Consider the following 14147-nt stretch of genomic DNA (forward strand, 5'->3'; position numbering starts at 1 on the left):
GATGTCATTCAGCGTGGATCATGGCATCAACCTTAGCTAACAGAATAGCATCAGAAAAGGATTCATACACACACACACACACAGAGAGAAGAAAAACATTCACCCATCCAGTCCCCTACAGAGCATTTCCTTCACAAATTAAAATTTTACTTTATGAAAGAGAATGCTTAACAAAACAACTAGCATCTCAGATATTTTATTCGTCAAAACTTTTCTCTCCCTGAAAGTATTACGTTACGTTTTCCACTGACTCCTGGGCTTTGAAGGAAATTCAGCTGCAGGGGACTCAACATGCAAGTATTTTTTTCTTTCTTTTTTTGTGTTGTTTGTTGTCTGGCAATATTTCATAGGACAGTTACCGTTGGTACCACATCCTGTGGTGAAGGTGATAGCTCCTACATGTTAAAATCTTTACCTAGAATATTGATGGAGGGAGAGCTAGGCTAGGAGGCGACAGATGCTGCTGCAAAGTAGACCCGGGAGTGATGCTGTCATGGATCAGCTCTTTCTGGACATTTGCAGGCACTTTAAGGACCTAGCCCAAGGCTGACCCCCATGTTCTCCCAGGGTGAAGTAATCAGGCATGATAAGTTGCCCTGAATGTAACAACTAGTAATGAAATGTAGCAGAGAAGGCAGAAGGAGGAGTGATAGCAATATAATAACTAACAATTCTCACATATTTATTGGTAGAAAGCAGTGTCCAAGGCAACACAATTCAATGAAGAGATTCATAAAATTTCCACTTATTTTCTGAAAATGTTACTCTATGTTCAACTAGTTCACCAAAATACACATGAAATTAAACAATCATACCCCCTGGAGATTGAGCTTGTAGGATTATTTCTTTTCCACCTCCCACAGCAAACACTCTTTTGTCATTGTTCACACACACTGATTTTAACAAAAAATGCCACTAGTTGTGTGCATTGTTCCCATGTCCGACACCAAGATTCTGAAGAAGGGCCTTGGAAATGCTTTTCAGCCATGGTTGCACAACCTCTCTTTGTTCTTTCTCATTCTTCCGGATGACTCTGTGTCCTTTATGCCAGTTCTTTGGGCAGTTGCACCTGTGGGGGTATAAAGTGGTGGTGTGAGTTAGGCAGGAGAATGTTAATATTAGAAATGTGTGACTTGTTTACAGGAATTTTGAGTTTCAATCCCTTCATCTATAAAATGGGGATAATGAGGATAGACCCTCTCTCCCAGAGTGTCTTGGAGGGTCACATGAGATCATAGGGGAATAGATCCATCTGTACTAGAAGGAACCTTAAAGGTAACACAAGTTCTAAGCCAAGCCTGGGGCAGTTTGTGTACTACATACTGGCACTAGTAATCAGTGGGGAGACTGCTGATGTATTTTGTGCCTGGGTGAGGGGTGGAGTTGGTGTGAGAGCTTTGGAGAGGAGAGACTTTCACTACTGGTTTGTTTTTTTTTTTTTTTTGGCTAGGCAATGAGGTTAAGTGACGTGCCCAGGGTCACACAGCTAGTAAGTGTCAAGTGTCTGAGGCCAGATTTGAACTCTGGTCCTCCTGACTCCAGGGCCGTACTCTATCTACCTGTCTCCATTACTTTCTTTAGGTGGACTTGTGTGGTACCCAGGAGTGTGCTGGAGCTAGCTCAGAATGGTTTCTGACAGTTAAGTGTTAAATTTTCAATCTAAGTATTCACACCTTATAAATTGGCCAATGTTACCTTTCAGGCCTTGATTTGTTGTTTTGTTGATTATCTGGATTTAACAAGTGTTCACGATGCTGATTAAACTTAAAAGAGTATCATGCACCCTTTCAGTTGGTTTTTCTATGGAGCCAATTGTTAAGGATTTACCAGTAGCCCCTGGCGTTACTCAACTTCCTTGGGGACTGACTTCAAAACAGTGGAGATGGACAGATGTGCAGATAGGAGACAGACTGGAATCTGCAAACATTTAGGGGAAGCCAGCTCAACTTGTCTCCAATTTCCTACTTCCCTCTTCGGGGAATTTCCCCTTGGGTGAGATGGGAGTCCATCTCTTGGCCCAGTTGAGTCACTCCCGTCTAAAGAGTGCATTCACTCCATATATTTTCTGGTATACTTAAATCTGTATAACTTCTTTCCTTTGTACTTGCTAACTTCTTGGGTAAATGGCTTTATTATTCGCTATTTGTGATGAAATTTTGTGTAATTAGCATTGGGTGGGAAGGAATACATCTTTAATCATAAGCTTGGGGTAACCATCCTTTCTTTGAGAGAAATCAGGAAAGTTTTTTTCTTTTGAATCTCTTGAATTCCTGACTAGTAATATTTTTGGGGGGCAGATAAATACAATCTGAATCTGACACCCCCCCTGGAGGAAAGAGTGCCTTATCCTGGCAGTGCTCTGGGGACTTACCTGCTCTGTCCCATCCCCCTAGCTATTATACTGGTTCTCCTTTTCTCCTCAAGGATGGTTGAGACCTCAGATCCTATCTATTAATGCCTCTGGCCAGCCACATTTGGATGACTCATGTAGTATGTATTTTACATGGGTGTGCACATGCTCATGAGCACACACACACACACACACACACACACACACACACACACCCCTTCCATGAGTTGTAAAGGGCCATACAGATTTGATAGCTATATGTAAGTGTGCATTACGATCATTTTCAGTTCAAAGTTCAGTAATGTGACATAGGAGGAGCCCACTCCCTCCCTGTCTTGCCAGCAATGTCACCAGCTGGCGAGGCTGTTAATCACCACCGGGCCAGCCAACCAATGTTCTAATCCCCCAGTTAGAGGAAGAATTCAAACTGGATGATCACCTGTCAGGGCTATGATAGAAGGTTTCATACTTCTGGCAGGGGACCCTTCCAACTCAAAGAGTGCAGAAATTTAATGGAATGTTACATCATCCTGCTTGGCCTGACCCTGAATGAAAGCGAGGCTTAAAAAAACAGCAATAAAACCAAAAAAAGAAGGCTGCGTATTGTGATGTCTGTGTGTTACAGTCTCTGAAGGCAGAGACTATTTCAATTTTGTCTTTGTCCAGCTTCTAATTCATTCTGGCTGTGTGAAACTGAGCAAGGTATGCAGCCTCTCAATGTTGTAAACAGTTGTTTTACAATCCAAGTTACAAAGAGGCTGTTCTGCGGTGGTAGAGGAAATTCCCTCATCTGGGAGTGCCCTATATCAGTGGAGTTATGGGTTCAGTTTCTATTTTTTTCCTTATTGCCATCATCTATACCAAGGTTGGGGAATCTGCAGCCTCGAGTTCACATGTAACTTTCTAGGTCCTCAAGTGTGGTCCTTTGACTAAGGACCTAGAGGGCCACATGTGGCCTAGAGGCTGCAAATTCCCCAATCCTGATCTATACAGTATTTGATACTTGAAAAACAATTGGACCTGCAATTTCACTGGGGCAGGAGATTTCCAATGAGGAGAAACCCCCTCTACCAATATAGATAGATGAAACTAGTAGGCTTAAGGAAGTTGCCAGGCACACAATAGGTATTTACTTGAGTGGGTTTGAATTGTTCTGGGCCAATCATGGAAGCTCCCTCAGCCTCAGTATCCTCAGATGTAAAATTGATAATGATCGTGCCTGCAGTACACACCTCATTGGGTTATTGTGAAAATTCAACAAGCTGATGGTGTAACATGCTTTGCCCACCTTAAAGGGCTATCTAAATGTCAGCTATTATTTCTGGGGTTTTTTTTATCATTATTATTATTATCACCAGGCATTTTACTCACAAATTTACTTAATAAATTTTACAAAATGTTTTACTCGTAAGTTACTTATTTATCATAACAAGCCTGCCACATGAGGAGTACAAGTATTAGCATCACCATTTTACAGAAGGGGAAACCAAGACTTAGAGAGTTACAATAATTTATACAAGGGTCACATGACTAGTCATTGCTCAAGTTAAAGACTTGAACCCAGGTGACCTGGCTTTGTCTTTTTTTTTTTTTTTACATTTAATTCTTGTTTTTTTCTCAATTACACATAAAAAATTTAATATTTATTTTTTAAAATTTAAAGTTCTGCATTCTCTCCCTCTCTCCTCATGCTCCCCTATCCTTGGAAAGGCAAGCAATTTGATATAGAATATATATATATATATATATATGCAGTCATGTAAAACATTTCCATATTTGATATCAAGTCTTAACTAATGTGAGTTATGATTATTATTATAAGCGAGCATGAACTCATTCAAGAGATTGACCTCACTTTGGAGTCCAGTAAGGGATAAAGCTATCTGACCATGGTGTGAGAGCACTAGACTTGGTATTGAGAAGACCTGAGTTCAAATCCTGCTTCAGACCCTTACTAGCAAGGTGACCCTGAGTAAGTCACTTAACCTCTCTTAGCCTCAGTTTCTTTATCTGCAAAGTGAAGATAATAATAACACCTACCTCACAGGATGTGTTATGAGGATCAAATAAAAAAAAAAACACAAAGCCCTTTGCAACTTTTAAAGCTCTAGATAAATATAACTAATATTATTAGCTACTATTAAATCACTCAGACAGCTGCAGCAGATGGGGCTTTATCTCTGTCAAAAATACAGAGAGCCGTAGCATGGTGCTAGATAACAGGAGGCGTCTGGCTCAGGAATAAAGGAAAACAGGCCAGGAGGCCCCGGCAACCCAACACTACCAGGCTCTATGGGCAGGTGCCCAAATGGATGAGGCCTTGATGCAGCAGCTTGAATATAACTGAAACAGGATCATAGGCTCAGACATTTAGAGTCATTGAGTCCAACCTCCTCATTTAACAGAAGAGGAAACTGAGACCAGGGAAGGTCAGGTGACCTGCCTAAGGTCAGCAAGGAAGTGTCAGATTGTTGTTGTTGAGTTGTTTCAGTTGTGTCTGACTCTTTGAAATCCCATTTGGGGTTTTCTTGGCAAAGATACTGGAGTGGTTTGATATTTCCTTCTCCAGCTCATTTTGCAGATGAGGAAACTGAGGTGAACAGGGTGAGGTGACTTGCCCAGGGTCACACAGCTAGTAAGTGTCTGGGGCCGAATTTGAACTCAGGAAGATGAGTCTTCTAGACTCCAGGCCCAGCACTCTGAGCGCTATGGCGCCACCTACCTGCCCGAGTGTCAGAGTCAGGACTCAAAACCAGGTTCCCTGAATCTAATCGAAGGCATTCTTTCCAATACACTCGGTTTCTTCTCTCAAAAACAGTCAATCACTGAATCATCCATTATCTGGACCCTACTGAGGAATTTTTTGCTCTCCGAGCCAATGCCATAAATTGCACATGTGTCAAGGGACAGAGGCCCTCCATCATCTGGGGAAGGGAATGGGAGACCACTCTGTGGGGGAGAGATGGATTTTGGGGTGCTGGTACTGTATAGCAGCTTTAGGAAGACCACAGAGGGATTGGTTGGGGGGCAGGTTGGTAGCAAGAGCAGTCCAGGCGGGGCCGGCTAGGGGAGAAACTCTCCAGCCCTCATCCTATTTTAACAAATTATTCTTGATAAATAGATGCTAACATCTGTTCTTTCTGCTCTGAAGAATTGCAAATGCTGTTTAGTTTTCTAAAACTGGTGCCCCTTAAATTTAACACCATGGGCAAAAGCCCCTGTTTCCTTACCCCAGTTACGGTTTATAGGATTATAGGTTCATATACTCTTAGCTGGAAAGAGATCTTAGAGTTCTTTCAGTCCAACTCTTATTTTATATATGAGGAAACTGAGACCTAGAAAGAAATGACTTGCCCAAGGTCACACAGTAAGAGCTAGGAATTGAACTAAGGTGCTTTAACTCCCAGTCTAGGGCTTTTTCTCTTATTACTCCATGCTGGTTCTGTTGTTTTCTCTTTAGGGGCTGCTAGCCGGTCTGTTTGCCTGTGGAATTCCTGCTCATTTTTTAACGCCCAAGCTCAAATGCCACTCGGACAGTGGATAGAGAGCAGGGCCTGAAGTCAGGAAGACTCATCTTCATGAGTTCAAATCTGGCCTAAGATACTAGCTGTGTGACCCTGGGCAAAGTCACTTCACCTTATTTGCCTCAGTTTCCTCATCTGTAAAATGAGAAGGAAATGGCAAACCACTCCAACATCTTTGCCAAGAAAACCCCAAATGGTGTTATAAAGAGTCAGACACAACTGAACACTGACAACGTCAAATGCCTTCAGGCAATGATCCCCTATGTGGATTGCATTCTTTTCCCCTGGACCTCAGGTAACACTTTCTTGGGCCCCTCTCTAATTTACTTTCTGTGTAATAGTTATTTGTGTTTATGTCTTAATACCCTTGTCACTTGAGACTACAAACTCCATAAGAACAGAGACTATGTCTTACCCAAGCCTTTCATCTTACCCAGGACCGAGCAGAGAGCTCACAGTATGGCACTTAACAATGTTTTTTGGATGACAGAAGGAATTGATGAATGAGTCATGTTCTCCTACCCTTGCCTGGTTTGATAAGTTTGATACAGAGAGGTACAAGGCTCCACACTTAAAAGGTGGGCTTATGGATGTGCTGGTAAATGTTTAACAACCAGCTCTTAGAAGAAGAAAAATACTGCATATCCAACACACTTTTAAGATTAATCTTCATTATTAACAGATCAACAAAACAATAAACCAAGTTCTGATTTGTAACATTTCCCAATTTCCAAGGCATAAATATGTACACTGAAAATTTAACAATCAGCTCTCTCAGAGCCAGTAGGAGCTGGCCTCAGCACATCGCTGGGTAGGCTGACATTCCCAGTTATGTCCCTGGGTAGAGCCCTTCAAGGTCATCTCAAGGGGGTCCAAGATCCTGGATAGATCACGCTCTGTTCTTTCTACCATCCTCTTTAACAAGCTCCCTCTCCCCCTCTCGACCCTTTGGGACAGGTTAAGGCAGGTTTCATGCATGCAAGGTCAGCCTGAAGGCACAAAAATTATACAGAAACAAAGGACAGAGCTTCAGGATTTCAGAGCTGACTCACACCGTAGGGGTAATGGGAGTGGGGTTGGGGAGAGCTTCTTTCTACATTGCTTCTAATTACAGACCTTCCTTGCTCGGTGTCCTAATACCCACCATATATCCAACCAACAAAAAAGAAAATCAAGAAACCAACTCGTCCTACTTCATGGCAAGAGAAAATAGAAACCTCGTGTAACAGGTCATGATCGCCAGCGCTTTAATTAGAAATACGCTCCACAGACACGACCAGTCCTGAAATGGCTCTCCTCTCTTCTGTCTAGCTCATTCTACAGAACAAAATCCTTTCTCCCCTAAGTAATACAGCCCAGGCTCTTTTTAACATCAAACCCCAACCAGCACTACACCATGATGCCTCTCTGTTATTGCACTTTGATCAGTGTGCTTCATCTTTTGAGGCCACTAGTAATTGAGTGCTAGACTTGAAGTTAGGAAGACCTGAGTTCTAATCCTGCCTCCTAGGCGCTTCCTAGCTGTGTGACCCTGGACAAGTCATTTAATCTCGGTCTGTTTCAGTTTTCTCTTCTATAAAACAGGGATACTAATAGCTCCTACATTCCGGGGTTGTTGTGAGGATCAAAAATGAGAAAATATTTAAGTGTTTTGCAAACCTTCAAGCACTAAACAAATGTTAGCTACTATGTTTCATCCATTCATTCATTCTCTTCCTAAGTGCAATCCATGATTAGCCTTCTCCCTTCTTGAGCTCTGCTGCTTTGGCTGTAACTCTGCCTTGCTGAATATCCTTCCTTCTTTTGCCTTCCCTCGGTGATTCCTCCTCTCTCAGCACTCCTTCACTTTTCTTCGCTGGCCCTTCGCTTTCTCCCTGACCTTTTAAGATGGACATTCCCCAAGAGTCTGTCCTCAACTCTCTCCTCTCCACTCCTCACTCTCTTGGCAATCTCATTCATGCCTAAGGCTGCGACTTCCATTTCTATGTAACTGATTCCCAAATTTATGTCTTGAGCTGTGCACTGACCCTTTCAAGCTTGAGGCCCACATCACCAGTTGCTGTCATGGCATTTTCACCTGGATATCCCACCTCAAATGCAACATGTCCCAAACCATGCTCATTATCCCCTCTACCTTCCAACCTATTTCTCCTTCCAACTTTACTATTTTTGTCTATGGCATCCTCATCTTCCCAAACAACCAATCTCCTGTGTCTAAAATATTGAGGTTGCCTTTGACACAATGAAAATGCAGAATGACTCAACATTTGTTTTGCTCTTGTTTTTTCCTTCAAGAAGAATGATTTTTAGAATATGAACAGTAGAACAAAAACAGTAAAGATAGAATTGAAACCCATGGTAAGGGAGATGACAAAGGAGTACTACTTCTGGAGAGGCCCTTAAGGATCTCTGTACCAAAATAGGGTGAATTATATCTTAGGGTATGGGAAAAACAGACATATAATTATGAGCTTCCACTGATAAATTTTGGAGAATTCCAGAGGCACTCTGGGACTAGAAAAGGACAAATGTTATACAAATCTCAGTAAAAGAAAAAGGATCAAATTTGCAAACTAATGACTAATGAGCTTGATTTTGGTTCCTTACAAAATTCTAAAACAATGGTTTCCAACCTGTGGGCCATGGATCCCTGGGGGACAGCAGATTTAGTGCAAAGGGTACATAATTCATAATTAAGCAAAAAACGCCTCCTGTAAACTGAATAACTAATACCTAATCACATATATATTAAAACAATTTTTCAAGTGTATATGGATTTTGTCATGATCAATAGATAGTTGATTTTTGTTATATGTTGTGTCAATAAATGGATGCTGGTAAAACAATTAGAATAAAAAGTTTGGTAACTCCTATTCTAAAATGTATTATTAAAGGGTTGGTGGGAGAGTTTAGAAAGGGAAACAGTAATTATTATGAGGTATTATGGTGTCATCAAGTACAGGTCATAACAGATTAAATTCATTTTCTTTTTTTCACGATTACTAGACTGGTAGGTCAGAGGACCACTATGGAAAAAGGACACTTAGATTTTAGTAAAGCATGTGACAAGATGATTCCATGTGGGCTCGATGACTTCGTAGTTAGATTTTTAATTATTTGAATGACTCAGAGATAAACTGGCCCCACTCTCTCCCCTCTGCAATCCATCCTTCTTACTGCTATCTTTCTTACATGAAGGTTTAGTTGTAACTTCTCTGCTCAGTAATCTTTAGTGGATCCTGTTTGCTTTGAGTAAAATTCACTCTTCTGTCTGACATTCAAGGCCCTCTCTAATCTGGCACCAGCCTTCCTCTCCAGACTTATCCGTTGTTATTCATTCAGATCTATGCTTTGGGGCAGCTGGGTGATGCAGTGGATAGAGCTCTGGCCTTGGAGTCAGAAGGACCTGAATTCAAATCTGACCTCAGACGCTTGTCGCTTACTAGCTGTGTGACCCTGGGCAAGTCACTTAATCCCCATTGCCTCACAAAAAAAAAAAAGATCTATGCTTCAACCAAACTACTCTAATTTCTATCCGCCCAGTTCACCATGTATCCTCCTGTCTCCATGATTTTGCTCAGGACAGCCCCTATCCCTGGAATGTGCCCCCATTTTCTTTGTACCTGCCAAATTTCTCCTCATTCTTTAAAGTCCTATAGAAATGCCCCCTTCCTGAACCCACTTGTCTGTCTCTGACTTCACTCACAGAGCACTTTGTATTGCAACTCTGTTGGGCACTTGTTGTATCAGTGATAAATAAATTTAGTATTATTTGTGTTTTTGTCTTTTCCCTTACTAACCTAGGAGTTCTAAGAAATCAGAGGCTATGTTTTTTAACTACTCATCCAAACTTTGTATCCTTTCCAACGGCTTACCAAATGATGGACATCTAATAAATATTTGGTGAATGAATGAATGAATAAATGAATGAATAAAAGAAAATCACCTTCCAAAGAAGTTTGAAAACAGAGAAGAGGTAAGGTTCTATAGCGGAAGGACTGGATTTGGAATCAGGAGACCGGTTCAAATTCCAGCTGTACTATTTACCACCTTGTGAATTTAGGAAAGTCACTTTCTAAGCTTCAATTCCCTCTTTTGTAAAATAAGTATGTTGGACTAGGTCAGGTGTTCTAGACATGGGGTATAGGAACTTTAAAATAACTAGAATATATACATATATATATATATACACACACACACACACACACACACATACATATATACATATAGATATATATTTACTGTATTTAAATATAATTGGGGTCTTTTGTAGTCCTATGTTTTATTTTGTACATGTAAAAACATGATTTTTAGAAGGAGTCTCTGGCCTTCACCAGACTGCCAAAGGGATCCATGACATGAAGACAGTTAAGGAACCCTTGGATTAGATGATCTCTAAGACTCTTCCTGCTTAATTGCTAAAGCCTGAGTATTCTGGTCAGGCACAAGTAGGGGCAGCATTAAGGAAGTGGCTGAAGAACAAAGTAGAGGACACTGGGAAGTCTTTCAGACAAAGTAGAGTAACCAAACCCAAGAGTCTATGGAGAAAGAAATCAGAAACAAAGCGTGTATATTCTGTGGTGGGACAATCTGAATTGCTTTCTGTCTTTCCTTTGGCTCCTGCTTTCATCACCAAGGCAGAACTCTGGCCCTGGCTCCCTCAATATTTAACTGAAAGGTAACAATTTGCTCCCTTATGACTTGGACATCCTCTAGATTAGGAATATGGGTAAAAATTGCCTAATTTTATTTGTAAAATCATTGTAGCTTTTTAATAGTACCTTGAAAGGATAGCAGCTTGGAGATTACTCACTCTACTCCTTTTCTTTTAAAATATTTTTATTGATGTCTTTCATTTTTGCATCACCTTCATTTCTGAATGTCCTTCTCCCTCTTTTATCTATTGAGTTATTTCTTGTCACAAAGAATAAAAAAGAAAGGGGGAGGGAATGCAATGCATTGAAACCCACTGAGACCTCAGTAAAGTCTGACAATATATGCAGTGTTCAAAACCTACAGTTCCCCATATCTTTCTTAGAAGGAAGGGAGGTTCATTTTCTTATTTCTCTTCTGAAGGCTAAGTTTGGTCATTATAATTACTTAGAATTCAGTGACTCTGGTTCTTTTTCAAAAGAGAAAACTCCTTGACCTGGAAAATGAGACATATTACATCTTGGTTTATTGAACATAAAGAATTCTTGCATGTAGTAATATAATGAAATGAAATGCTAGACTACCACCATCAAAACTTTTTAACCGCTGGTCATAACAGATTTTTGCAGCTATCCATATAAATGGATCTCAATGCCTCCAAACATAAGAGGGGCTTTATGCAAGAAATTCTAATCAGTTATCCTCCATGTTTCACAGAGGTCCAAAGATAAGTAAATCAATTTACAATTAAGAAGGAGAGATTTCAGGTTACTATCACCTTGATGGAATCCTGAAATAGGCTGGAGTAAGGAAGTGACATGGTTAGATGTGCCTTAAAGAATTCAACTTGGCAGATGAGTGGAAGATGCATATAGAAGGGAAGAAAGTTGTCAAGTCACATCTAAGAAATGGTCAGATCTTTACTATTCTATCCTTGTAGAACTGGTCAGAGATAGGAAAGAATCACTGAAATTTTGTAATAACCAGTCCCTCCCAGAATCATACCAGGCATTTCTCCATTAAGGATGGCACTGTCTGGGAAAAGAGTAAATATAGCAACTTGTCATGCCTTGAGCAAGGCATGACTTTATTTACATGGACCGGTTTTTTTGTCTGAGTGTATATATACAGAATGGTGCAATGGAAGAAAACTGATTTGGATTCAAATATCTGGGTTGAATCTTTAGCTTTGCCACTTACTACATATGGGACCTTAGGGGAATGATTTTAAATTCCTGGACCTCCTTTCCCTTATTTGTAAAATAAGGAAGCTTGTATAAAAAGATCCCTGAGATCTCTTATCTAAATCTTGAATCTATGTTTCTACCTAGATCAGAAACAGAGATGAATTAAAAAGATCAGAATAGTGACAGATTGACATTATTGGGGCTGTGCTAGTTTATATTTAAACATAAAATATTTTTTATCTAGGGTTATATGCTTTTACAATAGGTTCACTAGCTACAGTTTCTTAAAGCAGGAGAAACTTATCGGGAAACTTTAAAAAATGATTTTAAAATAGAGAGCTCCTATGTTATAATCCTATTTAGAGTACTGAACCTTTAACCAATAGTATTTCCTGGCCAAATCGTGCATGTCTGGTTACTGGATTATAAGATTAGAGAGTCATAGGGTCTTAGATTTAGAGACAGGAGAGACCTTAGAAGTCACCAAAAGGTCAACTCTGCAGTCCTCGTGCTCTCTGAACATGGATATCTTTCTACCTCAAATAACGGCCATCAGAGGGATGGCTGACATATCTGTATCTGCCATCTGTATTTGTTATTAACAAAACAAGTAGGCATCGAACTGGAAATTGAGCCATGCCACTACAAAATAACATCAAAAGAGAAGTATTTTCCCCATATGTACAAAACACTGACCCTTCTGAAAATACTATAAAACCTCATTAAGTTCGACTCTACTAAATTCATCAGATGCTGAGCTAAATTTCTGCTTTATTCAGGTGGAAATGGGTTACTAAGAAAGTGAAGAAGATAGCTCTTACTGGTCCTTCTAGACCTTGGTCTATCTCCCTTCCAATCCATCCTTTGCACCACCTAATTAAAATCCCAAATGTATTTCTGCAATCACATTACTCTTTTATTAAAAAATCTTTAGTAGTTCCTCATTGCCTACTGAATTGACTTCTGCTGTGAATTTTTGATCCTAGCAGTCAGTGACCCCGCACAACCTGGCTTCAAATTGTTTTTCTAGTTCTACCTTACTACCCTCCCCCTTCCCTTGAAATGTTCCACCTAAATTAGACTAAGTCTTCCATTCTCACGCTGTCTATTCCTATCCCCATATATTTTCTCATGCCATAATCTGTGCTTGGAAAGACTAGCTCCATCTCTACCTACTGTAATGCCTCTGTTTCCTTAAAACCCATCTCAGGTCCCATTTTATACAGGAAACCCCTGACTCTGAGCTAAACCCAGTCTCTCTCTCCTTAAATTTCTCACAGCACTTTACCTAGAGTACTCTATTGTACTTAAGATGAAGAGACCTGAGTTTGAATCTTGGCTTGTTGTTTACTAGCTATTTGATGCTAATCTCTCAGAGCCTCAGTTTCTTCCACTATAAAATGAAGATGATGATAATGTCACCATCCACCTCTCTGGCTTGTTGTGAGGAATAAATGAGACTAAGTGAAGCACTTTTGCAGACCTTAAAGTACTTCATCAGTGCCAGTTGTCATGTTAATAACATTCTCCCTTGTATTACAATTATCTGTAAAATAGTCCCTTCCCCATCAGATTACAAAGCTCCTTGAGAACAGGGTTGGTGTCAAATCTATCTTTGCATCCCTAGCCCTGGCCCAATTTCTTACACATAGAAATTATACTTCAAGGATCTGTGTTCAAGTCTTTAGCTTTGCCACTTACTACTCTATGTGACCTTGGGGAAATCATGTCACCTTTCTGAGTATCTGTTCCATTATTTGTAAAAAAAAAATAAATAAATAAGTAGCTAAAATAAAAAGGGGCTTGTAGGAGGATCCATGATTGCTTTGGTGTGGGCAATTCCTCTGTGGATGAGGATAATGTCTCCGCCATGCCTCCTTAGTAGATGAATTTCAAGAGATGCTGCGGCCAAAAAGGTAATTTCATAGAATCATGGAATTCGGAAGAGACCTCAGCGGTTATACATGAAATGATTTCTTACTATCGAGTGGCATCCAGCAGCTCCTCCAATGAGGAGGAGCCCACCATCTCTCGACGAAGCCCATTCCACTTTAGGACCCCTCTAACTCTTGGGGATATTTTCCTGACACAGTCCAAATTTTCTTCTTTGTGTCTTCTGCCTCTTGCTCCTGGTTCTGCTCTTTGGGCCCAAATGAAGCAAGGTCTAGTCCCTTCTCTACATGACAGTCCTTTACAGCCCTTCAAATACTAGAAGACAGCTATCATGTCATCCCTAGTGGGAGAGGAGGGAAAGGAATAAATATTCATATAGAGCTTGATACCATACTAAGCGTGTTACAGATATTATCTCATTTGATCCTCACGACAACGCTGGGAGGTAGGTACTGTTATCCCCATTTTATAGTCGAGGAAACTGAGGCAAACAGAAGTTGAGAGGTAGGGACTGTTATTATCCCCATTTTATAGTTGAGG

The 14147-nt window shown here is 40.4% G+C and overlaps 1 protein-coding gene across 1 annotated transcript in view; it reads right to left on the reverse strand.

Moving 5' to 3' along the window:
• Nucleotides 1–715: 715 nt before the first annotated feature.
• The window catches only part of LMOD3 (leiomodin 3), a 48806-nt gene continuing 35374 nt past the window's right edge, over nt 716–14147 (reverse strand). The window contains exon 4 of the mRNA XM_027864091.1: nt 716–1069. Within this exon, the coding sequence (XP_027719892.1) occupies nt 1043–1069 (27 nt within the window). The 3' untranslated portion in view covers nt 716–1042. The remainder of the gene's footprint in view (nt 1070–14147) is intronic.

The sequence above is a fragment of the Vombatus ursinus genome, unplaced genomic scaffold (genome assembly GCF_900497805.2).
Source record: "Vombatus ursinus unplaced genomic scaffold, bare-nosed wombat genome assembly UNPS02014773.1, whole genome shotgun sequence".
Lineage (NCBI taxonomy): Eukaryota > Metazoa > Chordata > Mammalia > Diprotodontia > Vombatidae > Vombatus > Vombatus ursinus.